Source organism: Populus trichocarpa, chromosome 2 (assembly GCF_000002775.5).
Source record: "Populus trichocarpa isolate Nisqually-1 chromosome 2, P.trichocarpa_v4.1, whole genome shotgun sequence".
Classification (NCBI taxonomy): Eukaryota; Viridiplantae; Streptophyta; class Magnoliopsida; order Malpighiales; family Salicaceae; genus Populus; species Populus trichocarpa.
This window is the reverse complement of record NC_037286.2, coordinates 8,766,285-8,792,617: the sequence shown is the minus strand read 5'-3', so window position 1 is coordinate 8,792,617 and position 26,333 is coordinate 8,766,285. Positions and strand designations below refer to the sequence as shown.

General features: G+C 33.4%; 3 protein-coding genes across 7 annotated transcripts; 2 read left to right on the top strand and 1 right to left on the bottom strand.

Annotated features, from left to right (window-relative positions):
- Positions 1-574: 574 nt before the first annotated feature.
- LOC7472639 (growth-regulating factor 6-like) lies at positions 575-4,351 on the bottom strand. Of its 3 annotated transcripts, none has more exons than XM_052450264.1 (4): positions 3,675-4,351; positions 2,751-2,978; positions 1,878-2,235; positions 575-1,644 (listed from the first exon to the last, which is right to left on the bottom strand). In XM_052450264.1, the coding sequence occupies exons 1-4, from the start codon at positions 4,051-4,053 to the stop codon at positions 789-791; spliced, it is 1,821 nt and encodes a 606-aa protein (XP_052306224.1). In that variant the 5' UTR covers positions 4,054-4,351; the 3' UTR covers positions 575-788. The 3 variants fall into 3 exon arrangements, with proteins under 3 accessions (XP_052306224.1, XP_002301140.4, XP_052306225.1); XM_002301104.4 differs by having other exon boundaries at positions 575-1,641; positions 3,675-4,350; XM_052450265.1 differs by lacking the exon at positions 3,675-4,351 and adding an exon at positions 3,074-3,631.
- Positions 4,352-13,489: 9,138 nt separating this feature from the next.
- Positions 13,490-15,314, top strand: LOC7472638 (RNA-binding protein 1). Its single transcript, XM_024594517.2, has 2 exons — positions 13,490-13,908; positions 14,180-15,314. Exons 1-2 carry the CDS (start codon positions 13,687-13,689, stop codon positions 14,951-14,953), a joined length of 996 nt encoding a protein of 331 aa, XP_024450285.2. The 5' UTR covers positions 13,490-13,686; the 3' UTR covers positions 14,954-15,314.
- A 5,495-nt stretch (positions 15,315-20,809) lies between these two features.
- On the top strand, positions 20,810-25,928 carry LOC7472637 (uncharacterized). Of its 3 annotated transcripts, none has more exons than XM_024594434.2 (5): positions 20,810-21,187; positions 21,266-21,393; positions 21,504-21,616; positions 24,648-24,833; positions 25,582-25,928. In XM_024594434.2, exons 1-5 carry the CDS (start codon positions 20,856-20,858, stop codon positions 25,609-25,611), a joined length of 789 nt encoding a protein of 262 aa, XP_024450202.1. In that variant the 5' UTR covers positions 20,810-20,855; the 3' UTR covers positions 25,612-25,928. The 3 variants fall into 3 exon arrangements, with proteins under 3 accessions (XP_024450202.1, XP_002302388.3, XP_024450203.1); XM_024594435.2 differs by lacking the exon at positions 25,582-25,928 and adding an exon at positions 25,502-25,546 and having other exon boundaries at positions 20,820-21,187; XM_002302352.4 differs by lacking the exons at positions 24,648-24,833; positions 25,582-25,928 and adding an exon at positions 23,592-23,720 and having other exon boundaries at positions 20,816-21,187.
- The last annotated feature ends 405 nt before the right edge of the window (positions 25,929-26,333 follow it).

Sequence of the window (26,333 nt, the reverse complement as noted above, 5' to 3'; positions counted from 1 at the left end):
TCCGCAAAATGCCTCACCATTGATTGGCTCTAATAAATTATCAATAAAAAAAAATATCATTAAATTCTTTATAAACAAGTATAGTTGCTAGCGCCTAGCGCCGATTATTTTACCTTGGAAAAGCCGAACGGCTAATTTTAGTCTCCGGGCTGGAAGCCATATACAGCCGAAAGAGCTTAAGCCCACAAACAAAGAAGGTCCCAAGAAGCCCAATCGTAATCATTAGATAGACAGTCAGCTTCCCTTTGGTCCACATGGAGTGCAGGAAGTAATTGGATATATATCATTACCTGATTCAACACCTCCCATGACAAGTCATTGTAGATTAATCCCGAGTGAATTTAAAATAATTTTATTCTTCTGTTCGTCCTGGAAAAAAAACCAACTCCCACGGATCATAAAAAATATCAGCTGTCAAATTCTCTCCATTTGCAGCTTTGCAAGACACTTTTCAAGCAACAATGCCTCTCACCAACTACCCAGTGACCAGCTCATCTTCCTACCAAAATCCTACGAGGAAATAAAGCCATCATAGAAACTAGAGCCAAAATTATACTAGACGAACACAATTCCGTGATACGAATCACAAGCCTTTAAAAGGACCTGTCTGGCAAATCGGCAATCGTCCTACAAGTCATCTACATTTTTTCTAAACCCACCAAGGCCCAAAGAAATACATATAATAAAATCCGAAAAAAAATATATAACAGACTGATTGAGAACTTTAAAAAACAAATTATTCATAATCTGGCATCAGCTGAAGACTTCTTAAATGGCAGGTCAGAGAGTTACAAGGCAGGCAATGATGAAGAATGCACGATAGTAGATCCAAGGTCATTGCAGAGATTGCCACCTTCAATGGTCTTGTTCTCTGCTCTTGGGCTGCTTCCAGCACTGCTATTTGAAAGAGAAGCAAAGGCAGACTTTTGTAAGACCCCGGTAGGAGATGAGCCTACCCGAGGACTGTTGTCCCATCTCTCTGTCATTAGGTTGAGCGATGATTCATTCTTGCATTCTGCTGTTGCATTATTATTGGTGTTGTGCAAAACCTCCCCAAGTGGACCACCCATTGAAGTTTCCCAAGAAATGGGAATCCAATTCGCTTGCCTTTGGTTTGGTTCATTGGCGACACTACCGGCTCCCACTCCCAGCCCCATCTTTATTGGATCAAATTCACGCGATAATCTCAGCGGGGAGAGAGAGATCTTTTCATTGTTTGAAGATGAAGTGGATGACACAAAGTCTGCAGGAGCCATGGGGATTGAAATTGATAGCTGGGTTCTCTCAGATTGCAGATCAAGTCCAGGCCAAGCAACAGCAGAGCGATCAGAATGACTTTTAGGACAATCATCCATAAATTGGCGGAGGGAGTGCTGTGAAACAGATTCCTGGTCAGTAAGGTCCTGAGACGAACCAAAATTTCTGCAACTCATCAAGGACGAGCTTTTCTGTGAATGGTTGAGGAGGGAGTCGGAGGTGACAAGTGCAAACTCATTTTGCAGGGATTCACCGTAAGAATTCTGTTGTTTTGATATGAAGAATGGAGTTTCTTTGGATTTCATGTCAATGCTGGATGGTAGCATGGATAAGCCCGATGCATCTTGCATTCTCTCACCTCCATTCTCTGTAGCGAGGAACACCCTGCTAGTCATCCATGGAAAACAAACCATCAATTACTTTAAAACAACCATTTTGGGTATAAAAGAAATAGCTCCTTAATATGACATCAACGAATTCCTTAGAAGCGACATAAAAATCATTTTATAACAAAAAAGTAAAAAATGAAAAATGAATCCTCCTTTAAAGGATGGAACAGATTCCAAACTGACTGTATAGCTGTATAGATCAAATGAGGTTCAAAACCATCTTGCTTTTACCTGCTGAGCGTATTGGTGGCAGAAAGATTAGAAGAACTGGCAGGTTGCTGCTGATTATGCACAATAGTGTGGCTGTCGGACACAGCGCTGCGAAGCCCCACCACTGATGCTGATGCAAAAGAGGAAGTGCCATTGGCCATTGGCTTTAAAGTGGTGGTGGCCGCAGCGGAATGGCCTGATTGTCCTTCCACAGGCTTTCTTGAACGATGGCGACCCCTGTTCATGTGCCGCTCACAATACTTCTGATCAGCAACTGCGTCTCTTGAGCACCGCCATTTCTTCCCATCTGTTCTTCGACACCGTCCTGGCTCCGGATCGGTGTTGCTGGAGAAACCCATATGGAAAGTACCCCATTGCACTGTATTTGCACATTACACAAGACAAGAGGAACAAATATCAGTAAAAGAACTGATATTTGATTCCTGGTTAATCTGCATGACGCAAATTCTACGCAGATTAGTGTAGCACTTTGGTGTTAACTACATTTGAGTGAAATAAATCGAGTACAGGAATTATAGCTGAATTTTTGGGGTCGTAGGAAAGTTTAGGTGGAGTTATTACTTCTCAGGGACTAATAATTTAATTAAGATGCTGTGGCAACCTGTGTTAAAATTCTAACCATTTATTACCGCAGGATTAATACACGGCGGAAAGGAAAAGGAAACCCGTTTTGCACAAACGATCCCGAACCACACAGAAAAAAGAAAACACTGACGCACACCTAGACAGACACAAAGGCATGTATGGCTACTTTGTACATCACGATAGTCACAGAATCATTTTGAGAGAGTGAGAGAAAAAGGCCAATCCGGTGGACAAAATGGCAAAAAAAATTAGAAGTCTGTTCTTTCTGGAGGAAGAGACAAAACTTACATGCACTGGGTTTGAAAAGTCCACCAGAAAAGCTAGAAAACCCAGCAGAATCAAGAGCTTTCCTAATGGGGATGAGCAGATTAGATGGTATAGGCACATTTGCAGTCATGTATTTGTAGATCAAGGCCTGATGTTCAAGCTCCATCCATTGTAATTGAGTGAATGGCCATCTAGTCTCAGTCAAAACCCCATGCATGCTGGCAGCATTGAAGATTCCAGAGTTGTAGCCTGAAAAAACAAAAAAAAATAACAGATCAGGTCAAACTATGTAGAAATGCAGATAATAAAATCCAAAGTTTAATGTTAAATAGAAAAGGTTATACTCTCTGGGTGCAAAAGGCCAAAAAAAAAGAGAAGAAGCATGCAAAGTGTCTAGAAGGCAACTCAAAATCAAAATTTGCCTGAAACATTTAAGGAGGCTGAAGAAACCATGAATTTCTGCAATTGATGGGCCAAGAAAACAGACCGCAAAGGTAGGAAGGGAGCGAAGAAAAAGAGAAACAGACGGAATCCCAAACAAAAATTGGATCTTTTATGTCGCTCTAGCCTTCCTATTTTCAACTTCATAAATGTTTCTTCTTTTGAGCACGCTGGTCTTCTGTGTTCGATTAATTCCTAAAACCCATCACCCCCCAAAACAGGAAGGAAGACACATGAGAAAAAAATCTACTTCATCTAGACAGGACTTTAAAATAAGAACATTCCTAGATTTGAATGAAATAACTAACAAAATATCATTTATTGATCAAATAGACATTAATCCCATCTCCTACGAGTACATAAACAATTAAACCATGGCTCCACGCAACACACCCCATAAAGCCATAATGATTATAATAGCCACTTGTTACCACAAAGGGGACCAATCATATCCTCAAATAATGAAGCATACCCCACGTAGACTTGAATCCTTAATGATGGTACCTGTATTTCTATTACAAGCAGAAGATGTGAGGTGAAAGTATGGCAACATGGCATTTGGGGAGCTTCTCTCCCCTGAAGAAGCTGATTTGGGACAGGAGAAGCTGAGCATCTGCTGCTGCTGCTGTCCATCAGTGAAGAGAGAGTTGTTGCTAGATTTCAGAAGAAAAGTGTTTCTCTGGTCAAGCAGCATTGACTCGGTTTTGGCCAATTTAGAGTTCCTCCAATCGTCATCGGCTGCGGCAGATCTCTCTTGCTTCAGGAACCCAGATCCGTACTTCTGCTTTTCATCAGGATCTGAACTAGCAAGAGAAGCGAAACCACTATTACTTGTGTCTGAACCCACCAACCCATCCAAACCCACCTGAACCCCAAAATCCATATAGAAAATCCCAACAAAAACTACAAAACCTCGACACTGAAGAAATAAAACTGAAGCATTAGTCCATTAGCAAAAAAGACATGACCTTTAGGGGCTAGAGACAGGTGCATTTTAAGTGAATTGATGATAGATATTAGTTAAAGCTACAGAAGGTGAAACTGAAAAAACCAGACTGGTTCTTGTTTAAAGAGTTGGATTTGTTTTTGGAAAGAGATAAAATAATTGGAGAGAGACAGTTCGGGGGTGAGGATATAAACTGAGCAGACAAAGCTAGAAATAAAAATACTCGTATATTTCAGACAAACGAATTATCCGTTTGTTTTTATGGTTTGAAAGGCATTTTTTAAGAAATTTTTTATTTTTATTTTTAGATTGTTTTTAGATTGTTTTTAATATAATGATAGAGAAAATAATTTTAAAAAATATTACTTTAATATATTTTTAAATAAAAAATATTTTAAAAAACAACTTTCATAATACTAAACATTTTATAACAAAAATCTCTTTTTAGTAATATTACAAAGAAAACAAAAGCAATATAATTTATCAAAACAACTTCTTTTAAAATTATTTTAATTTATTGCTATTAAAAAATTATTTTTAAAAAAATTATTTTAATGTATTTTAAAATTAAAAATACAATTATCACATTATCAAATTAATAATAAAAAAAAAACTGGTTTGCTTGAGAGTACTTTTTTTGGAGTGGAAAGAAGTAACCTATCTTCAATGGTTTCCTTAAAAGAAGTTCAGCTTGCTTTGCCTTGCGAGTCCGCTAGCTGTTGCAAATGCAATACACAATGAATCTAATTCACTCTCCCTCTCTCATCCGTTGATTTGAAGCCCGGAGGAGTGGTGGGCTGCATGCACAAATATGCATTGCCACGTGACAGACGCCAGGCCTGGCCAGCAGGTTCACCGAGGTGACTTAGAGGCTTGACAGCGGCTATTGAAGATTAACTATTGTTTTTTTAAATATTTTTTTATGTTAAAATATATTAAAATAATATTACTTTTTTATTATTTAAAAATTATTTTTAAAATTAATGTATCAAAATGATCTAAAATATAAAAAATTTATTTTTAATAAAAAAAATTAAATACGGCAAAACCTGTGCTTACAGTTGCCCTGAGAAAAACAATCTGACCTTCACTCGGCAAAACCTAAAAAATCCGGCTTTTTTTTTCTTATTCACTTCTTTTTCATGAGGCAGAGATCGTCCTCTCTATTTTTCAAACCAAAAGGAATCCACCAAAACCAACAATAGATCAAGACAAGGAGGAGATCTCAACTACTGTAATTGTCTACTTTTTATTTAATGAACTAGAAAATCAAATATATAGTAATGTTTTTTGGCATCGACCCCAGATAAGCCACGTGGTTCTAGCTGGTGATGATAAGCAATGTGGTTCCAGTAAAAAAATAGTTTTTTTAGTTAGTGGAGAGACAAACAAAATTATAGTGGTTTCAGTCGGTGGAGAGAAACAAAATTATCAACGAAGACAAATGCTCTAGCTAGAAAACATAGGCTTTTACTCGAGCATTAGAGGCAATTAAAAAGTTTTTATTTTTTTGCATGGATCATTACTTATTAATACGTACGATCTTGCTATCTTTTTATTATTACTTATTAATTTATAACAAGTTTCATTATATAAACATTGAAAAAATATTTTATTTTTTTAATATAAGATTGGAAGTCCATTAGTATATATATTATACATTACAAGAAGAAAATTGTGTTTTTTTAAATGTGGTATAAAAAACTTTTTTGGTTTAAATATTTCAACTTAAAATGATAATATGATATTTTTATAATGTGGAATAAAAAAAATTATATTAAAATCTTAAATATTTTTTAAAAACTTTCTCGGGTTGATCCATGTCCCGAGCCGGGTTCAGTAACATGTTCTTTGTTTGTTTCATCTTTTTATATGTACTCACACGTCCCATTAATTATTATTAATTAATTAATTAATAACAATAACCGATTGAGAAGGGGAAATCATTGTGTCTACTTTTTCAGCAATAGTCTCAATGTACTAGTTAGAGACGACTCTTTTTAGGAGCTGGATGAATTGTCTTTACAATTAAATCTCTATAATTCCTATATCATTACAGATCTTGGTAAAATAAGTAATATATTGGTTTGATTACCTTTACCTTTAAATTGTTAGAGCTTTAGAAATTGATAGTTTGGTGGCATCCTCGTTTCATTGATATGTTATCATATATAAGAAAAGACTGGGGAGCACCTTCGTATTGAACACAAATAATATCTGTAATAGTATACTGTAGTTGTTAAAGAGCAAGTGAGCCCACTAATAATCTAACAGTGTTCCTTATTGCATTTTATAATATTGTTTGATCATGTTTCTCTTGCTTATATTTCTTTTAGATAGCATCTTGGCTTTCTAAAAGATCTTAGTAAGCATTATTTCTAGATGGATCTTTGATCCTTTAGGTGCTTCCAATAAATGAATTTTGCTTTTGCAGTTGGTCCACCAACATGGTGATTTGTGCAACCCTTTTTTTAATGGATTTTTTTTAGCTCCTCTATTTTATGAGACATTTGATGGATACGATCATCGGAAAGTGATGCCTTAGTGACCATGACTAGCATTTAAGAGTTCAGGTTAGATGATGATTAGTACTCTCGTTAACTTCATTTAGAAGAAGTCGTATAATAAGATTTGGACTTTGACCGCATGCTTGAGTTTGACTCGTGGGGTGGAATATTAGTTCCTTCTTGTAGATGTAGAAAGGGAGAGTTTTCAAAATCACATTTCAAGGAAGTTGCTTTCTTTTTCTTTTTCTTTTTAAAGTTTTCTTGATGGAAAGACCAACTTAAACTTTCCAGACCGAGTCTTTAAACAAGTGGTTGGCGAGGTATCCATTTCAACACTTTGAGAATTGATCGAAGAATTGCTTGCATTCGCTATATTTTTCATTTTGGATGAGAGATATGCTGACTCGAGAGATGAGATGAATAAAATATCCTATCACGAGTGCTAGAAATTTCTATACATAAAATTTTGCATATTAAAAATACATTAAAAGTAGTGTCAAGATTACAATAATAAAGTTGATTACAAGAAAATGTGAAAACTCTTTTAAGTGCTCTTCACATGCATGAATCATCTGGTCAGTGATCAAATCTGAATCTTGTTTTGGATGGAAAAATATTCATAGAAGCCCAAAGGATTTAAAATAAAATTTTGCATATGTTGACAAGACTTTAATATTTTTTAGAGAACTTTCAAGTATCTATGCTTAGTCCCTGGTCTTTATTTCTTCTTCCCTTATGTTTTTATGTTTTCTTGTCTTATCTGCTTGTGTGTTTTTTTTTATATATAATTTAGTGGTTTTACTATTTATTTATTTATTGGTCTTAGAAATTTACCTCAAATATCATTTATTTAAAAGGTATTTTAGGAATATTAATATGAAGATTATTTAAAATACCCTTAGCTAGAGGGATATTAAAGTAAGAACCATGAAATGTATTCATACTAGGTTTTTTTAATTTAGTTTGGGCCCAAACCTAATCAATTTAATCTAGGCCTAGACATGATAAATTTAATTTAGGCCTAAACTCAACAATTTTAATTTGTTTAGTTATGGAGAGCTTGGATCATGGCCCAAACTTTTAGATTTTTTAGTGTATACAAGGACCAAGCTATACTTCTAGAGGAGTACAGCGAAAAGAAGAAATAAGTAAAAAGCTCCACTGTCAACAAATCACCCTATTAACATCGACACGTGCTGCAACACTAGAAAAGGGATATGGTGACGTTTTCAACAATATGGCAAAAAATCTTTTTTGCCACTGAAGGGTGGAGCGTGGTGTGGTGGCGGTTGTGTTATACACACACATGTTTTTTCATTTAAATAATATTTAATCCATGTCAAATTACTACATTGCCCTTCATGAAATTGGTAATAACAAAAATGTCACGAGGAAAAGACCAATGGAACCATGTTTTATTTTTTTAGATTTTAATGGTAAAGTGTCATTTTTACTATGTTTTAAAAAGTAAAAAGATATAAATACTCTTCCATGTCAATTTTTTTTTTTTTTTAGGGTAATTGAGTTATTTTTTTAAGAAAATCTAAAAAAACACATATAACCCCGGTTAATCTTTTCATGATGAGTCACAGGAAAATATCAAAATATCCCAACACTAAGATATTTGATTATTTTTTTTTGTAAAAGATAAATACATAAGAATGATAATTTAATTTAAACTTGACTGGATAACAGCCCAACCTAAATGGTAAGTGCCTGCGTGGACAAAAAGATGCGCGAAACCATGGCAAAAGCCAAAAACAAACAAACAAGGCAAGGCAAGGTTCAAAAAGGCAAATCATTGAAATCAAGCAAGCAACCAAGCAAAAATATCTCCCTCATCATATCATCTCGGAATCACCAAATTTACCTGTGCTCTGTGGAGAGAGGGGGGCTTTGATGTTGACGTGTCAACAGAAGGTGTGACCGAGACACAGGACCACAGAAAAATAAGCATGGATTGTGAAGGAACGACAAGTTGAGAGAGATGATGTTCGTTGCTGGGCTTAAAGATGGCGAGATGTAGATAGAGCAGTTCGCTTCCCGTTTGCCGACAGCCTTAGGCTGGCCCGCATCACTCTCTTCTCTTTCTTTTCAATTCTCCATTGTCCCAGCTTCCGTCATCCCTCGCGTACCAATTCGACGGGACTTTTCTCCGTGAGGGCCCACTAACGTTTGATAGTTGATGCTTTCAAAGCAGAGGAGCTTAATACGTGGAGAACCTCATCTTCTTACAATACTCTCTCTCCCCTTTTAGCTTGATTTCGAGTTTGCGCCTTTTAAAATCATATGTGGAGCCAATAGAAATTAAAAATATAGACATGAATGCAAATGTTATGAATCATTTTATTTGAAATACTTTTTTCTAATATTAATAAAGTCCCTTGTTTGCCTTGTTAGAGTACGCTTCTGGTCGTTTTCTTTTTTCGGTTACACTACACCCGTAGTTAATGTGCGTAATGTATCAAGCGTATGCTAAGATAAATTTCAAAATTTACTCGGACACTCGGTTTAGGTGGTTGCTCTTTACGTCTAAGTTTTAAAATTGTGATAGTAATTAATTTTTAATATATTTTTATTTATAAATATGTTAAAATAATATATTTTTAATTTTTTTATATTAATATATCAAAATAGTTTGAGGAAAACCATGTTTATATTGTCAACTGCATAATAATATTCTATTCAAAGGGAGTCTTGAAATCATCTAGTTTCGCTGGAAAGCTGGTTTGTTGTACATTTCAGGTGCAAGTATCCAGTAATTAATCTTGCCGATTAAAGTAGCTTGTGTATTTTTTTAGTAAAAAGAATGTTTCTATAGCTTTTAGAGATGTGATATTATATCTTTAACAAAAAAAATCACCATACCTCTCAGCCGAACACACCATAAGCGTGGACTCTCATCTAAAATCTAAAATTTCAAACCCAATGGCAATGGGTTGGCATTAGATCGACACGTGACTTTATTTGATTGATGATGGGCCAGATTGTTTTAACAAAAATAGTTCTTTGGGCCAGGTCCAAACAGCAAGGAAAAGGGCCAGCATATGCATAATTTTTCTTCCAGCATGCAGAAAATGCACTCCTCGAGATAAATCATCCCATGCATATTTTTGCAAGACACGGCACAGTTCCCATGAAATGAGAGAAAGAGGGAAAGAATGAAAGGGTTCTCGAGGTCAGATGACATTTCATCGAAATTTAAAGATATAAAAAAAAAAGACTACCATGCGTGATCAAAGATTCAAAATGGATCGCAACACGCTGTTTAAAACTTTAAATTAAAGAGCAAAAAATTAAAAAATTAAAAAATAAATCTTACCTGTTTGAGCGAAGCCTAAACGGTTAGGGAAGCCAGCTGTACAAAGCCAGCACCTTGGGCCATGAACTTTATAATTTGCCACCATAATTTGCAAGTGACATTTCCTTGCACGACACGTCGGGTTATTCTTTCCAGAGAAGCCAAGGACACGATCCTACACCCAAGGCAAGCACCACACTAGCGTGCAAGAGATGCAGCTGTACTATTATCACCGACTAGCAAAATCATTTTTGTAAGATGAAAAAGAAAGCGTAGGCTATCTCTGATCAGTAGAGAAAATAGCCTACTTTTCTCCATTTCCAAAGGCTAAGCTTTCAAGAAATACAGTAAACGAGATTACATGTCCGCGTGATGTCATGAGTTTATAAAATAAATATACTTGATAGTGTTGGGTATACGACCAAAGTCCCACATTGGCTAGAAATGGGGAGGATCATGGGTATATAATTAAGGATGGACAAATATCTCCATTGGTGTGAGGCCTTTTGGGTATAGCCCAAGAGTAAATCCATGAGGGTTTAGGCCCAAAGTGGACAATATCATACCAATATGGAGATAAATGGTGTCCATAGTCCCAACAGATAGTGTTATAATTATAAACAAGCACTAGATAAGTAATAGAAATTAAAAATACGATGGAGCAAATATTTCATGACGAAAAAAAAGTTGTGTTGGTGATCAAAAACTTAGAGACTGAACAAAATGATTTGTAGCAATCTACAGTGTTTTGTGAGGAAAGATACAGTGCTTTCGCTACATGATTTAGCTTTTCAGTTAATAAAAAGAAAAAAAAATTACAAAGCTAAATTCTCTACCAACTTAATATTAAAAAAAAAAACCAACAAAGATAATTTTGGAAAGAAAAAAACCCATTAGAAAAAAACGTTGCAGCAATTGGCAATATTTTGTGAGGAAAACTATAGCGTTTTTTCCAATAAAATAAAATAAAAAACCACTTAGAGAAATATTGTAGCAATCCACAGTGTTTTGTGAGAAAAATTACAACGCTTTCCTCATATGATTTAGTTTTATTGTAATTATAATTCTTAACCAACTTAATATTAAAAAAAATCGACAAAGATAATTTTGAAAAAAATCATAAAAAAATCACATGGGAAAACACTGCAACAATTCACAGTGTTTTAAAGAAAAACAAATTACAAAGTTAAATTCTTAATCAGCTCAATATTAAAAAAAAATCGACAGAGACAATTTTAGAAAAAAAAAATAACAAAACAAACACCAAAAAAAAGGGAAAAAAAATCATGTTAGAAACATTGTAGCAATTCACAGTGTTTTGTGATGAAAGTTACAGTGCTTCCCCATGTGATTTAGCCTTATTTGTAATGACTTGTAATTGTAATTCACAAATAACTCAATATTAAAAAAATAAAATTGAAAAGGATAATTTGAAAAAAATTATAACAAAAAAAACCATGCAGAGAGACACTGTAGCAATCCACAATGTTTTATGAGCAAAGTTACAATGCTTTCCCCACATGATTAAGCTTTATTACAAAGTTAAATTTTAACCAACTAAATATTAAAAAAAAAATCGACGAAGATAATTTTGAAAAAAAATATTACAAAAAAAGAAAACACAAAAGAAACTGGAAAAAAACATGTGAGGAAAAACTATATCAATCCATAGTGTTTTGTGAGGAAAAACTTGTATTTACTTGTAATTGCAATTTTTAACCAGCTTAATATTTAAAAAATAAAATTGACAAATATAATTTTAGGGAAAAACATAACAAAAACAGGAAAAAACCATGTGGGAAAAAACACTGTAGCAATCAATAGTAATTTTTAAGGAAAGTTACAGTGCTTTCCTCACATATTGTAACTGTAATTTTTAATCAGCTCAATATTAAAAAATAAAATAACAAAAGATAATTTTGGAGAAAACCATAAAAAAAACCATGGGGAGAAACACTGTAGCAATCAACAATATTTTAAAGAAAAAAATACAAAACTAAATTCTCAATCAGCTCCATATTAAAAAACAAATCGACAAATATAATTTTGAAAAATAAAAAAATAAAAAAGAAAAACTACGTGGAAAAATATCGCAACAATCCACAATATTTTTAAAAAAAAATTACAAAGCAAAAATTTTAACCAGGTCAATATTTAAAAAGTAAAATAAACAAAAATAATTTTGGAAAAAACAAAAGAAAAAATAAATGAAAAAAAAGAAAAAATAGGAAAGTTGAAAAAAAAAAGTAATTTTGAAAAACAAAATCTGAAAAGAAAAAGAAAAAAAGAGGGGAAAAGTTAGGGGAAAAAAAAGAGGAAAAAGCACTGTGGATTACTGTTGTAATCCACAGTGCTTTTGGGTGTGGGGAAACAGTGATTTCCTCACACCCTTCAGTTATATGTATAATGTTGCGGTTGTATTTTAAATTATAAAAAGAGAATCTCGAATCGAAACCTGATAAAAGAAAAAGGGATAATAAAGGTGTTGTTTACAAGTATGCTAATGTTTGCGGTTCAAGAACAAAGCTTTAAATAAGAAAGTTGCTGGTCATTATGTGTTGTGATATTGATTTTGTTTTTATAAATATATTTAATTTATCAATAAAGACTTGTTTATCTTTAATATCCATCAAATATTTTATTAATGAATCTAATATTTGATTATCAAATCTAGAGTAAACATAAAGTTTTTGAAACAAAAATACGTTATAAATAAAATTATTATGATTATGAGATTTCTGTTGTATCAAAACATTATTTTAAAATGTTTTAAATAAAATATTTTGAGATTACATGGCTCTATCAACCCAGCGCTACCACGTGCTACCCCAACAGGAAGAGGACGACTCGTCGCTTCCAATAACATGAAGGAAGCTATTTTTTGTAACTAGGAGGTGCCACGGGCACCACCCTAGGAGTACATGCTTCTCCCACGTGCTGGTGTGTGCGCCTACTTTTTTAATATATTTTATATTCATCCAAAGACCAGGTTATCCCTTACCCAACCTAATTATTACAAAAAAAAAATCTGCATGAAAAGACAAAAGCGCCCTTGAACTCTATTCTTAATTTTTTTGCATCTAATAATATTTTATCCAGTAATATTTTAGTATTTTCACGATACTTTTAAAATAATAAAAAAAAACCAACTTATTCCCAAATAACATCATAATAACCATCATACCTCCAACAATCAGTTAAAAGATTTTTTTTTTTTGTAAGAATGACAAATACACTATCACATTGTTTCAGTAAATAGTATTTACGAGTTTGCATAAACAGTATTTTTTCAAGCCGTTGATGAAACACATTCCATCATAAACCATAAGGTGAAATTGTGTTTCAAAGAACTATGTTCGATCTGGACCGTAAACAAATAGCGTTTATATAAGTAATGGATATCTAGATTCGTAGCAGCTGATCTGGAAAGCTTAACAGTTAACAGCATGGACCCAACTAGTTATGATGTGGCATTGGGCCTGGTCTGTTACAGAGTTTGAAGTAGTTGAGACTACTGGTGCAAAGCAAATTCCTTGTTCAATATATACTCATTTTTAATCTGGATTACTTCCAAGCCCACACAAAGCTTATCCTATCCAGTGAAAATTAAAAAGAAAAGAAAAGAAAAACAACAACTCGAGAGTCGAAACAGGTGCGAGTTTCAGAAACCCTAGAATCCAAAATTTCTAGGGTTTACGTTCCCAATTTGGGTTTCAAATTTAGGGCTTTTTGAAATTCCCGGTTTGATCACTGTAATTGAAGATGAATATTGACGAGGCGAAGCTTTTTGTGGGAGGTATATCTCGTGAGACAAGCGAAGAAACTCTAAGAAATTACTTCAGCAAGTACGGTGTCGTTTCGCATTCTCTTACTGCCAAGGACAAAATCACTAAATTTCCAAGAGGATTTGGTTTTGTTGTTTTCTCTGATCCTTCTTCTGCTGCTAGGGCTCTTCAAGATAATCATGTTATTCTTGGGAGAACGGTCAGTTTTTTGCTCTTTTTTGGTCTTGATTAATTACGAGTGTTAGTTGCGTGTTTAATGCTATATTATTAATTTACACCTTCTTTTTTCAATAAAAGTGGAAACAGAATATAATTTGTGGTCGTTTTTGTTTATTTATGTGATTTGTTTCGTGCATGAAAGTTTGGTTTGAATCCTGGATGTTATTCTCCATTAAAAACACTCAAAAAGGCATTTATTGTTTGTGTTTCTTGGTTGTTTATTTCGTTGATGAGTTTTTTTTTCTTTCCAGGTAGAAGTGAAGAAAGCACTACCTAAAATTGAAAAACACCAGCAGCAACGGCAACACCACCCCCACGGTAATCAGGAAGCTAGCAACGGATTGGGTATGAATAGTGATAATAGTACCAGCGCTAAAAACAATAGGACCAAGAAGATCTTTGTGGGAGGTTTAGCATCTAGTCTAACTGAAGAACAGTTCAAAAATTACTTTGAACAGTTTGGGAGGACAGTAGATGTAGTTGTGATGCAAGATAGTTTAACCAACAGGCCAAGGGGCTTCGGATTTGTCACCTTTGATTCTGAGGAATCCGTTGACAAGGTTTTGCTGATCGGTTCTCATGAGTTGAATGGTAAGAGAGTGGAGGTTAAGAAGGCTGTGCCGAAAGATAGAATTAATGGTCATATTGTTAGGAGTGGTTCAAATGGGTTCATTGGTAATGGTCCTCAACTTGCAAATCACCCTTTCTATGGTCAGGGATATGACCCATGCTACACTTCTTTCCCGGTGTATAATGATGTTCATGGTCATTTTTATGGAATGAGTTTTTATGGGAGTGTATACCCTATGGTAGGATATGGAAGACCTGGTTTGGAGGTTGCACCAATGGCTCCTATGCTTGGAGCTGGACTGTTTCCTTACAGCAATGCCTGTCTTTATCCTGCTTATACGCATAACATGAGTAGCATCAGGGGTATGGAAATTGGTGGGCATAATCGGATTGTTGAGGCTGGTGTGAATGGTGAAGAATCTGGTTCGTGGCAGCAATGGACACGTTCCATCTGATGCAACAACAACAAAGAGTGAAGAGGGCAAGCATGGAAGTTGATACTTTGAGTTTGGAAGGTAGTGGTGTCTGTGCTCTAAGCTAACAGAATAGAGTAGGTCTTAAATCTTGATGGACAGTTGAAAGCTTTACCTGTAGATAATTCTACCTGACCTGTTGCACATATTCCCTGAACATCGATGGTTTAGCAATTATTCACTGATTGATTAGAACAAGTTTAACCACCACACCTTTTAGATGTCCATTTCTTTTGAGTGAACTTTGCGTCACAAACATCTTTGCTTGCCCTGTCTCTCTACTTTCAGTCATTTGTAAATAAATGATTCTGTCCTCCTAACATAAATGCATTTAAATTCAACCTCTGTTTTTGCATTTCACGTTCCTCCTAGCTTATGCTTTTTAGGTGAACTATTTATTTATACTTTCTGTTTTTTGGTTTGTCTTTTGTTGTTTGCAATGTAATTATTACTATCGTGCATTTGTGGACGGTTCCCTATTGTTCATTCTGGTTGTGCTTTGGTCCCTGTCTCTGTTGATGGCGAGAGAGAAGACGGTGTACCCGTGGGAATTTGTTGATACGTTTACCAAGCCTCTATATGGTCGGAAAAACAGAGATCGGACGCGTCATCCACTTTCTTCCTCTATGGATAGCCAAGCAACTCGTGCAGGCTTAGATTGCTAGGCCTCAGCATGCAGGACGTGTAGGCCCAATACTCTTTATCTTTTAATTTTTTGCAAAAGAATTTCTTAACTAAAATTTGTAATAAAGTATTTATTATATATTGATAGTTTTAACATTAACCATATTTTCACAATTGTGTTGTTTTTATTTAAAAATCCAATATATAGTACCTGAAATATAGGATTTGGAATGACTTGATGGAGTTTGTGGACCTGGAGGAATAAGACTACATTTGAGTCTGATTTTTCAAGTCGGGTTGGAGGTATTGATATGGCTGGTTCTAAGCTGAAGAAGATCACACTAGCAATGATTAGTAGAGTGTAAAGAGACATCAGTTTTGCCATCAATGGAAACTTGGGCAAACTCAACACTGATCGTGCATTGAAAACTTATTTTGGTGGTGCTACTGCTAGTGGTGTCCTCAAGGACAACAACGTTGCTTGACCAAGGAGTTTTTGCTTGTCATGCTGAGGCTTGGTCGGCTAATGAAGCGTAATTATGAAGTGTATACAACGTTTTCTTAAATGTCTGGCTGTTATCCACATCATAAAAGAGTAAAAGAAAAAATGACACTGCGAATACTTTACTGGATTGAAGTGTTTTTTAAATCATATTTAAAATTATAGGGGTAATAGGTGTTCGGATTTGCTTGCCGATCTTTATTTTTTTATATATTCTTGGTTGGAGTTCGGTTTAAATAGAAATTTATTAAAAAAAATTTTATTTATTTATTTTTATTTTTTATTTTTTTGATATATTAATGTCAAAAATAAAATTTAAAAAATAAATATATATATTATTTTAATATATTTTTAAATAAAAAATACTTTGGAGATGGCATTGTTCAGGAACAATGAAAACAAGTAAAAAGTAGCTAAAATATGCCGTTTTGACTCCAATTTTATATATATATATATATATATATATATATATATATATATATATATATATATATATATATATATATATAAATAAAGTGGTTTTTGGCATACAACATTCTCTTTGATCCCTGGCATCCAACACTTATAAGAATGCTATCTAAACTTCATTTTTTTTCATGCTCGGTCCTAGATGCAGAGGGAGGATAACAAATTGAAGAGAGTGAGCATCAGAGATAAACACGCCGAGCACATTAACTGGGAATCTTGGTATATCCGTGAGTTGGTTTTTATGATGAGAGTTTGCTCCTGTTTTGTAGCGCGACTCAAACTAGGTTTGTTAAATTTTTTATTTAAAAATTATTTTATTTTATGTTTTTGGTATTAAAAATAGATTTTAAAAAATAAAAAAATATTATTTTAATGTAATTTTGAGTGAATACATGTAACTACATTTTTAAACACCTCATTTATTGATGATAGTCTTAAAACTCTAAATGATTGAAAAAAAAGGAATTTATATATGAAAATATAGTTGAATTTTTTAATTTGATTTGATTTTTTAAGTGGATTAATACATGGTTACAATTGATTTTAAAATATTTATGGGATGGTTAGGAGGTTTTGGTGATGAAAATGATGTAAAAATTGGGTTAAGGGCTAAAACCAGAGGCTCCTCGGTTTTCAATAACATTTGGTGACTGGAAGATGAGTATTTATCAAAAAAAAAAAAAAACAAAAAACAAATTGATAGTGATAGAGGTTTTGATGATTAATAATTAGGATGCATAATTTTTAAAATTTTAATAACAATAATAGTGAAGCGATAACACTGTTTTTATATATATATATATATATATATATATATATATATATATATATATATATATATATATATATATAAATTCAGCACTAACGATAGATTAACATCTAAAACAAAAATGTTCCAAATAACAAGGATTTGGCGATTAATAACTCGCCATCTTTTAGTTTATATTAATTTTCGAGGATTATTTCTCAAGATTGATCATAATTCCTTGACACACCTCGTAAATGTGATTTTTTGTCCTTTTAAGATAGCATGAACAAATCAAATAAATCACTGCTTGATTTTATTATTTTCCATTTAAATTTGTAATTAGGTTTTAGATAACGAAAATTTGTGCTCGAAGTTGCATCAATGCCCCAAAAAATGTGATTCCTACTTCTTTAAAAATAGCATAGACAAATTATATAATTGATTGAAAAGATTATAAATGAAAAAGGTATAATATAATAAGATTATAAATGAAAAGATAACGATAGTTAATGGATCAATATAAACAAAAACAAAATTATTGGAAGCTGCAAAGAAACATGATTACCAAAACAAAAAAAATAAAATTGATGAAGTTAGGATTCTAACAAATCAAATGAAAAAAAAAAGGAAAAAAAACTAAAAAATTAAAAGGAAAGCAAACCTACCCGAAACAGCCTAAATGAGCATGCCAATATACAAGTTAAATAATGAGACTGGAATGAGCCACTTAGAAGGAAAATAAAAAGTTGAACTCCAATTCCAAACATAAATAAATGAAATTAAAAAAAAAAATCAATTAAAAAAAACAAAAAAAAAACAGCAAACCATGAAAGTCAATCAAACTCAATCAAACTTAAGCTAACTCTCTAAACTTGCAATTTAAGTGATGTTATTGAGATAAATAAATAGAAAGGAAACTGAAGGAAATCACAAAACCCAATATCAGAAAACTTCAACCTTGAATGATGAAATTGAAAAATAAAATTAATATATAGTCAATCTAATGTTAAAGGATGAAATTAAAAAAATATATAAATTTTAAAAATTTATCAAAGTAAATTCAACAAAGAACGACAAATAAAAAGAAATGACATAACCGTGGCTATTTTTAAAATTTGTGAAAAAATCTATAGAAAGTAAATAAATGGAATAGCATAGCCCACTCTCCGTTTGAATAGATGTTGAATGGCGAAACTTAAAAAACATGAGTTTTAAAAATGAAAAAAAGAAGCAAACTCGGGAGTACCTTTTAGACCTAGGTTAATCTTTAAAACTTGCAATATGTGAAATTATAGAACCGGGCTTAACAAAAAAGCTCAATTTTTAATCAATTTAATATTAAAGGATGAAGTCAAGAAAAAAAAAAGTCAATTAAAACAAATTCCAAAGTGAAAAAAATATCAATCAAATTTGATGGGAAAAAAACTTAAAGATGATGAAATTGTGAAAAAAATAATCAATTGAAAAAAACTATCTCAAGAAAAAATAACAATCAAAAGAACATTAACCAAATTTAAAAGATGAAGAATTGAAGGGGATGAAACTGAAAAAGAATTCTAATTTTATAAAATATTATAGATAAAACAAACATAATCAATAGAAACTAGATTTAAAAGAATAACAAATCAAATGGTTGCTTTAAAGTTTTGAAGTGAAAGATATAAAAATCAAGGAGAAGAGAGAAAACAAGAAAAATAAAGGAAAATGTTGTTGGTGCCGGACCATGAGGATGTTAGCCATTTTTGTTGTCTCATCATGAAAGGGTAGTCGAGATGATTTAAATACACGTGTAAAAGGTGGTGTCTGGCTACCGGTAGGCTCTGCACGTTCCACCCACTCACTAGCACCTATACTGCACACACCACAAGTTTTTTATATACATATTTTTTCTTATGTAAAAATACCCCTAAATCAACTTAATATCAACCACAAAATCACGACGAAGAGATGTAAAAGCTCCTGGAAAGTAGTTTAGTAAAATATTCATTTAAATGTAATTAAATAATTATATTGTGCTATAAAGCCACTTAATGTCAATTTTGTTTTTTTAGGGGTAGCTAAGTGATTTTAACACGGAAAGAAGTAAAAAAACTATTATAACCTTGTACAATTTGAAAATAATAATTTTATAATGGTGAGAAAATATATTTTTTTTAATAACTAGTTCAAAGTTTTTATGGTGGAGGAGCAATTTTGTTAGAATGCTATTTCAATAAATAGTGTTTTGAGTTCTCGGGTATAATAATTTCCCTGTAATTTTTAGTTATGAACTAGATTTGTGACCCATGATTCGTGCTAAAAAACAACTTAGTTTTCAATTAAATAAATAGCAAAGGATGAAACAAGAAAAGAATAACTTGGACAAATAAAAAAATAACCAAGCAAACTTGAGCAAATATCCTAAACCTAGTCAAATATTAAAAACTCGTAATATGTGAAACACTAGATCCGAGTCCAATCAAGAAGTTTATTATGAATCAATTTAAAAAACTTGTTAAAGTAAACAAATCGACAATAAAAAGAATAAGGATTAAATTTGACAGGAAAAAATCAAAGAGGGGTGAAATCGTAAACCATGATCAATTTTAAAAACGATTTGAAACAAGAAAATAACAATAAAAAGAATAAGGACCAAATTTGAAGGATAAAAAAAATTAAGAATGATGAAATTGAAAAAACATATCAATTTTATAAATTATTCAAGACACAAAATTCATAATAAAAAGAAAGGGAGCTAAATATGAAGAATTAATAAATTAGAAAGTTGTTTTTGGACTTTTAATGGACTAGTATGAAATTCGAGGTGAAGAGAGAAGAAAAAAAAAAAATAATAAATAGTCGTCAATGCTTGGAACACGTGTTACCTTATTGGGTCGAGGGAGCTGAGATCTTTCAAATGCTGTCTAAACAACGTGGAGGTTGTCCACTTGTTGGCGCATTGCACGTGCCAATAATTTTTTTTAAAATAATATTTAATATATACAAATTGTTATAACACCCCTTTCAACATCTAAATTTTACCATAAAACTAATGTAAAATAACCAAGAAAATCTCTAAGATTGAATTATATTGTTTTTGTGATGTAATTAAACTATTTTGAAATAAATAAAATGGCTAAAACACATTGAATGAAAGACATTATATTTTTTATCCTAAAACTGGAATAGTAATTTTACTGTGAAAAAAAAAATCTAACCTCATATAATATATTAAAAACAATTATGTTTTGGTAAAAAAATAACTAGCCTAATTTAATATTTTTTTCCATGACAAATTTATAATTATATTATTATAATAAATAATAATATGTGTTTTGTTTCACGGTAAGTTAAGTTATTAAGAAGATTTAGTTTTTTCAAGTGTTAATAATAGTATACTGGGTTTAGGGCTACAATAACTTCTTCTTTTAATAATTTAATTTAATTCTTTCATCTCCCTCCACGCGAGCAACGTATGGTGAGAAATACCGAAATTAGATAGATTCTTTTCTTATCCTTTAATAACGCAAGGAGGGACAGTTAACCAAAAAAAAAAAAAAAAAATGTTGCTGCTAAGCCAAGCTCCAAGAGGGGCTTTATCGGCCAAAAGACGCACTCCACTCAAATTCGTCCCCCAAAATCCACCATTATTCTTGAACTCTACCAAACCCAAATTCATTTCCAGAAAACAATCAACCTTCCCCCTTACTCTTGCCAAACCCGAAGGAGGTTTAGATTCCACTTCTGCAACCAAACAATCCCTCTCTACCAACAATCCACCTCCCTCTCCTCCAACGCCTAACGACATTGTTTTTGTGGGCCAAGAGGATGTTCCTTTAGAAGGTGTCATTCAGTTCGAGAAACCCACTTCTTCTGGGCGTCTTGAAAAATGGGGGTAATTTTCATCTTCTTTTATCTACAGATTTTACGGGCATTTTCCTTTTCATTTAATCTTTTTAATGCTACGTGGCAGTCGTGTGGCTTTGCTGGCTGGTGGGGACGTGTTGGCTTTGCTCTTGTTCTCTGCAATTGGCAGGTTTGGCCATGGTTTCTCTGTTTTTGACTTCGAGACACTACGCACTGCTGATCCTTTTATTGCTGGTACGCATGCCTGTTTTTTTTTTAAATAATCTATTTGCATGTTTTTCTTTTCAGTGTAAAGTTTAAATTCAATTGCTCAAAGGGAGTTAACGTGGGTTAATAATGAGCAGGGTGGTTTTTGGGTGCTTACTTCCTTGGGGGTTATGGTGAGGATGGTCGTGGAATGAATGGTCTGTCTAAGGCTGCTATTGCTGCTGCCAAATCATGGGCTACGGGGATTCCTGTAAGTTCCATTATCTGCTAGGAGGTGCTGTCTACTTATTTCCTATTGTTATTAGGAGGATTCGCGAGTGCAGATGCTAATTTGAGATAACAATATGCCTGAACTCCTTGTTTGGACATGAATGAAACTTACTCAATTTGTCTACTTTTGAAATGCTTGATTTTATGGCGTAGCTATATGCCATCGTATTATTTCATGCACACATCACATTATGCATATTGGCCTCTTCTGATCATGAAATTTAATTCATTTTTTTCACATAGTGCGTTTTGCTTTCTTATTTAGTATCTTATATTTTGCCTGTGGACTAATCATAAATGCATCTAACGGTAAAAACTCATAACCTGGGCATGTCGTGTCATCTCAAAGTTTACCCACACTTTTAATTTTTGGCAGTAACTTTGACTTCCCATTTGTCCAGTGCCATTCTAATTATTCGTGACTTCACATATTCATATAAATTTCAGTGGAGGGGTGACTGAACTTAACCCTTAACAGCTCTGATGTATTAGGCATCATCATATTTTGTACATTAATGGACAAGAAAGAAAAAGAGATAATAATGCGAACCCGGAGAGTAAGAACTTTTGAACCCACACGCAAGAAAAACAACTCAAGAAAGCTAAAATCAAATTACAATAAAAAACCCGGCACAATGATTATTTGAACCAATGCATCGAAATTATTGGATTAAAAAGACCCTAACCCTATGATTATAATGAATCACGAACTAAAAGTATAGGAAGAGTGCTATAAAGACAGTTGATCTTTAATAAGTCCAAGAAAAATTCAATGAAGAACCTAAAGTATGAGCAATCTCACACAATATATTATTATGAAATCAAAGTCTATAAAAAAACCTAAATACAATCTAAATAACCCTATTTATACCAGGTAAAAACATCCTAAACAAGGCTGAAAAATAATAAAAGATTACTAATCCAAATAGAAAAAAGAATTTTAAACCAATTAAAAAAATAATGCAATTCTCACACAATAACTTCTAAACCTTATCACAAGGATTTCTTGATGTCTAATTGTTACAAAATTTTAACCCTATATAAAATAATGCTTATGGAACCTTCTAACAAAATTTCAGTCTGATCCAACGGTCGGATAGATAATTATGTTTGTTAGCGTAAAACTGTGTATTAAAAAAAATAAAGCTAAAAACCAACTTAAATTTGTTCAACTCCTAAAGGAATCTGCAAACCATGAGGAAACCAAGCCCAAACTGCCCTTCCTTGTCCTTGTCACTTCCCCAACTGCTTTTCTTGTGTGGATTTACATTAATTATAGGTTGATCATCACTTGACCTAAATATCCTGAATAAGCACATTGAGTGCCTCTTTAATCTTCTTGGCCCTTGACCTTGTAATGGGCTCAATTGACACCTCTATTGGATCATGTGTTTTTGCTTGATGATTCTCATCAAATAAGGTTGTCCCTTCTCATGGCTTTGGAATGGAGTTACTTGTTCATTGTTTTGCACATGTTATCAAGATGATCATAGGAGTTTGCACACTAGACTTTAGCAGGTGCAGGATTGAATGTGTTGATTACAAATTAGATTCCATCAATGGCTACAATGGGGTGTGTCCAATAGTGTTTTCTGATCTAGAATTTCAACTTTGGAGCCTCTTTATTGAGCAGCTACCCTTCTCTAAATTGTGAGACTTACTGGTCTATTGCTAATTGACTTAGAGGCTATGCTCTATATGTGGGACTATTATGAAGCAGGGAATGTCCTAGAGTATCCCATGTCTTACCTTGATAATGAGTAAGAGGCAATTGATATTCTCTAAGTTGCCTATTGTACATTTAATGAAGCAACGTCAATAATTGCATATATGAAAACATCCATCCCAATTAGTTTGACTGATGTTTAGTTGAGTTGATGTGAAAATCATGCATTCAGTGCAATTTTATTCTATATCAGGCTCTATATTGTAAAACCATTCTTCTCATGTGACAGGGCACAATTGCATTTCTGATCTGTTTAATGCCTCATGCAAGTACTGAGAGCCCAGCGATCTCAAAATGCTCAGTAGAGGTCTTGCTAGAGCATTTGATATATAAAGGGTTTTGATTTTTTTTAAGGTTCTTTCTTAGATGGCTAACCTGTACTTCTTTATTGTGTTGCGTGGAGTTCTGTTCTCAGATACACGTTTTGCTCCTGCTTGTTTTAGGATAAAAATTAAAAACCTTGGCTTTCAATGTTTTCTTACAAAGCCATGCTGGCTGCTAGGTTGAAGAAATTAGGAATTCTATTTGCGTCTTATAAGAGGTTGCATTTATTGTCTGTGTTGATTGTGGAACAAGGTTGCACCATCAAACATGCCATGGTTCCATGTCTCAGTTGTACATCTAATAAAGAGAAATCAACAATTGGTAACTGAGGTTTAGTCTGCAGCAACCCTTTTGTGGTACAATTGTACATCTCACTTACCAGGCTAAATTGCATTTCTAATCTGTTCCATGCCTCATGCAAGTAGTGAGAGCCCAGTGATCTCAAACTGCTCGGTAGATGTCTTCCTATATAATTCATTATATAACAGTTTTAAAGGGTTTACATTTTTATTAATGTTCTTTTTTAGACGGCCAATTTGATCATCCTTGATTGTGCTGCACAGATTTCTATTAGCTTATATACATGATGGTTTTGCTTGTTTTAAGATAAAAATCAAAAGCCTTAAGAGTTCATTTTTCTCTTACAATCGTGTGCCAGCTACCAAGTTGAAGAAATTATTTTTATCTGTATTCATTGTTGCTCGTGATTGCGCCACCAAATAAACCACATTTTCATGTTTCAGTTGAAGTTGTCTAGGGCTTTTTCTTATCTGAACCGGTTCTTTCCTTTTCAATAATATTCATTTCAATTATCTTCACATAGCTTGCTATTTGAGTGACTTTCATGGCTGAAAATTATTAAAAAACAAAAGGTATTATTGCAACTATATTGGTATTTGTCAAGCAGGCACGGAAAAGAATGGCTGACTGAACTGTTTTCTATCATTTGCTTGATTGGCAGCTAGGATTGATTATAAGAGCAGCATCATCAGGCCACGTTCCACCATCTACCTTTACCTTAGTAACAATGGGAAGCACAGGTGTTTTGCTTATTGGATGGAGGATGCTATTATCCAGAGTTCTCTCCAATGATGAGAGTAAGAAGAACGATGTATACCGGCGTGGCAGCCCATTTGAACTATTTGAGGTATTCTTTTTGTTTATATATAATTTTTTAATCTCTGAATTCTTGAAGCCGTAGCCTTTTGTGCTGCAACCCAGGAGAGTTGTTTGTAAAGAATCTTATTTTATCTTATTATGCTTAATGGAACTTGGGATTCCCTACTTAGATGAGCACATGAGAAGTGGTTGTTCCTTGAACGCCATAACTACTGCTTTGGAGGGTCTCTTTATTGTACTGCTCTTTTTCTGGAACCACAATGCCTCTGAAGCATTCCATACCTAAATACTGGTTCCCTGAACTTTGGCTTCTGAGGTGAGCAATGTGTAGATAGAAATGGAGCATTGTTGAATTGGGGTTGATTCACTTTTTTTTAAAGGAGATCGACATTTGGATACAGGCATATGTGTTGTCAGTTGGTTAGGAGGTGTGGGGGTCAACATGGAGTTTTCACCATGTAACAGCCACTGTAACCACAACTTATCTGGGAGGCCTTCCCCTTTTCCTTCTCATTCTTCTGCCATTCTCATGACAGACTACTCTTGGAAGGAAAATGAACGTGAACCTTCCAATTTATACCTTTTTTTCCAAATAATCAGAAGGAATTTCCAATTAAAAATAGGTGTATATCTCATCCTATATGTTGAATCATAATGATTCGCCAAAATGTATCAGCATTTTTCTCTTCTTTACAGATTGAAATTGGATTCCTCCCAATGTGCTAATAAATTGAGATACTTATTCCTAATGGAGAATTGCACGTGAATCTTTGCAGTTGCTCACATCATTGGTACGAAGGTGGTGACAACATGGCCATTTCAGATGTGATGTGATTTGATGGAGGGGTTATTCTCTCACAAGTCACAAGACATCATCGCTATTCAGTTTTTGAATTCGTTGTCATTTTACTTACCAGCTACACCATTGTAACAGGTATGGAAAACAAAATCCTGGTTAGATGTGAATTTATGATTGTTATGAATTGAATTTCAATACTGTAGCGTTCTTAAATCTTTGTGAAATCTGAATATGCTTGTTTCCTCTGTTCTTAGTCGAGGGTATATAGAATGGAATAATGCTGTAATTTTCTAGATTCATTAATACCAAAATCTGCTGCAGCAATTTTTTCTCTTTGAAAAACAAAAAACAAATTATTTTGGATTAATTTGAAGTTATTCTCATAATCAATTGATGAAGTGGGAAAGTAGTGCTGTCAAGGCATGTACCGAAGTTGCCATTCATAGTGTCTATGTTTGATGGCCTTGTGGAAATCTAGAGTATTGACTGTAGATGATGCGCAATTATTTCTTGATCATAGGTCTGTATCAATAATACCTTATACCATTTCATATTTCTGTTAAATATGTTGATCCTGATTAGCTACTGTGTATCAGTGTATGGACAATAGATGATGCGCGATTAACATTTTGGAATTGATATTTGAACTATTAATTCCACAATTTTACACAATATTAGTGGCCTTTGGACTGATTTTTGGTCACTCTGAATTGGGACGGGATGAATGTT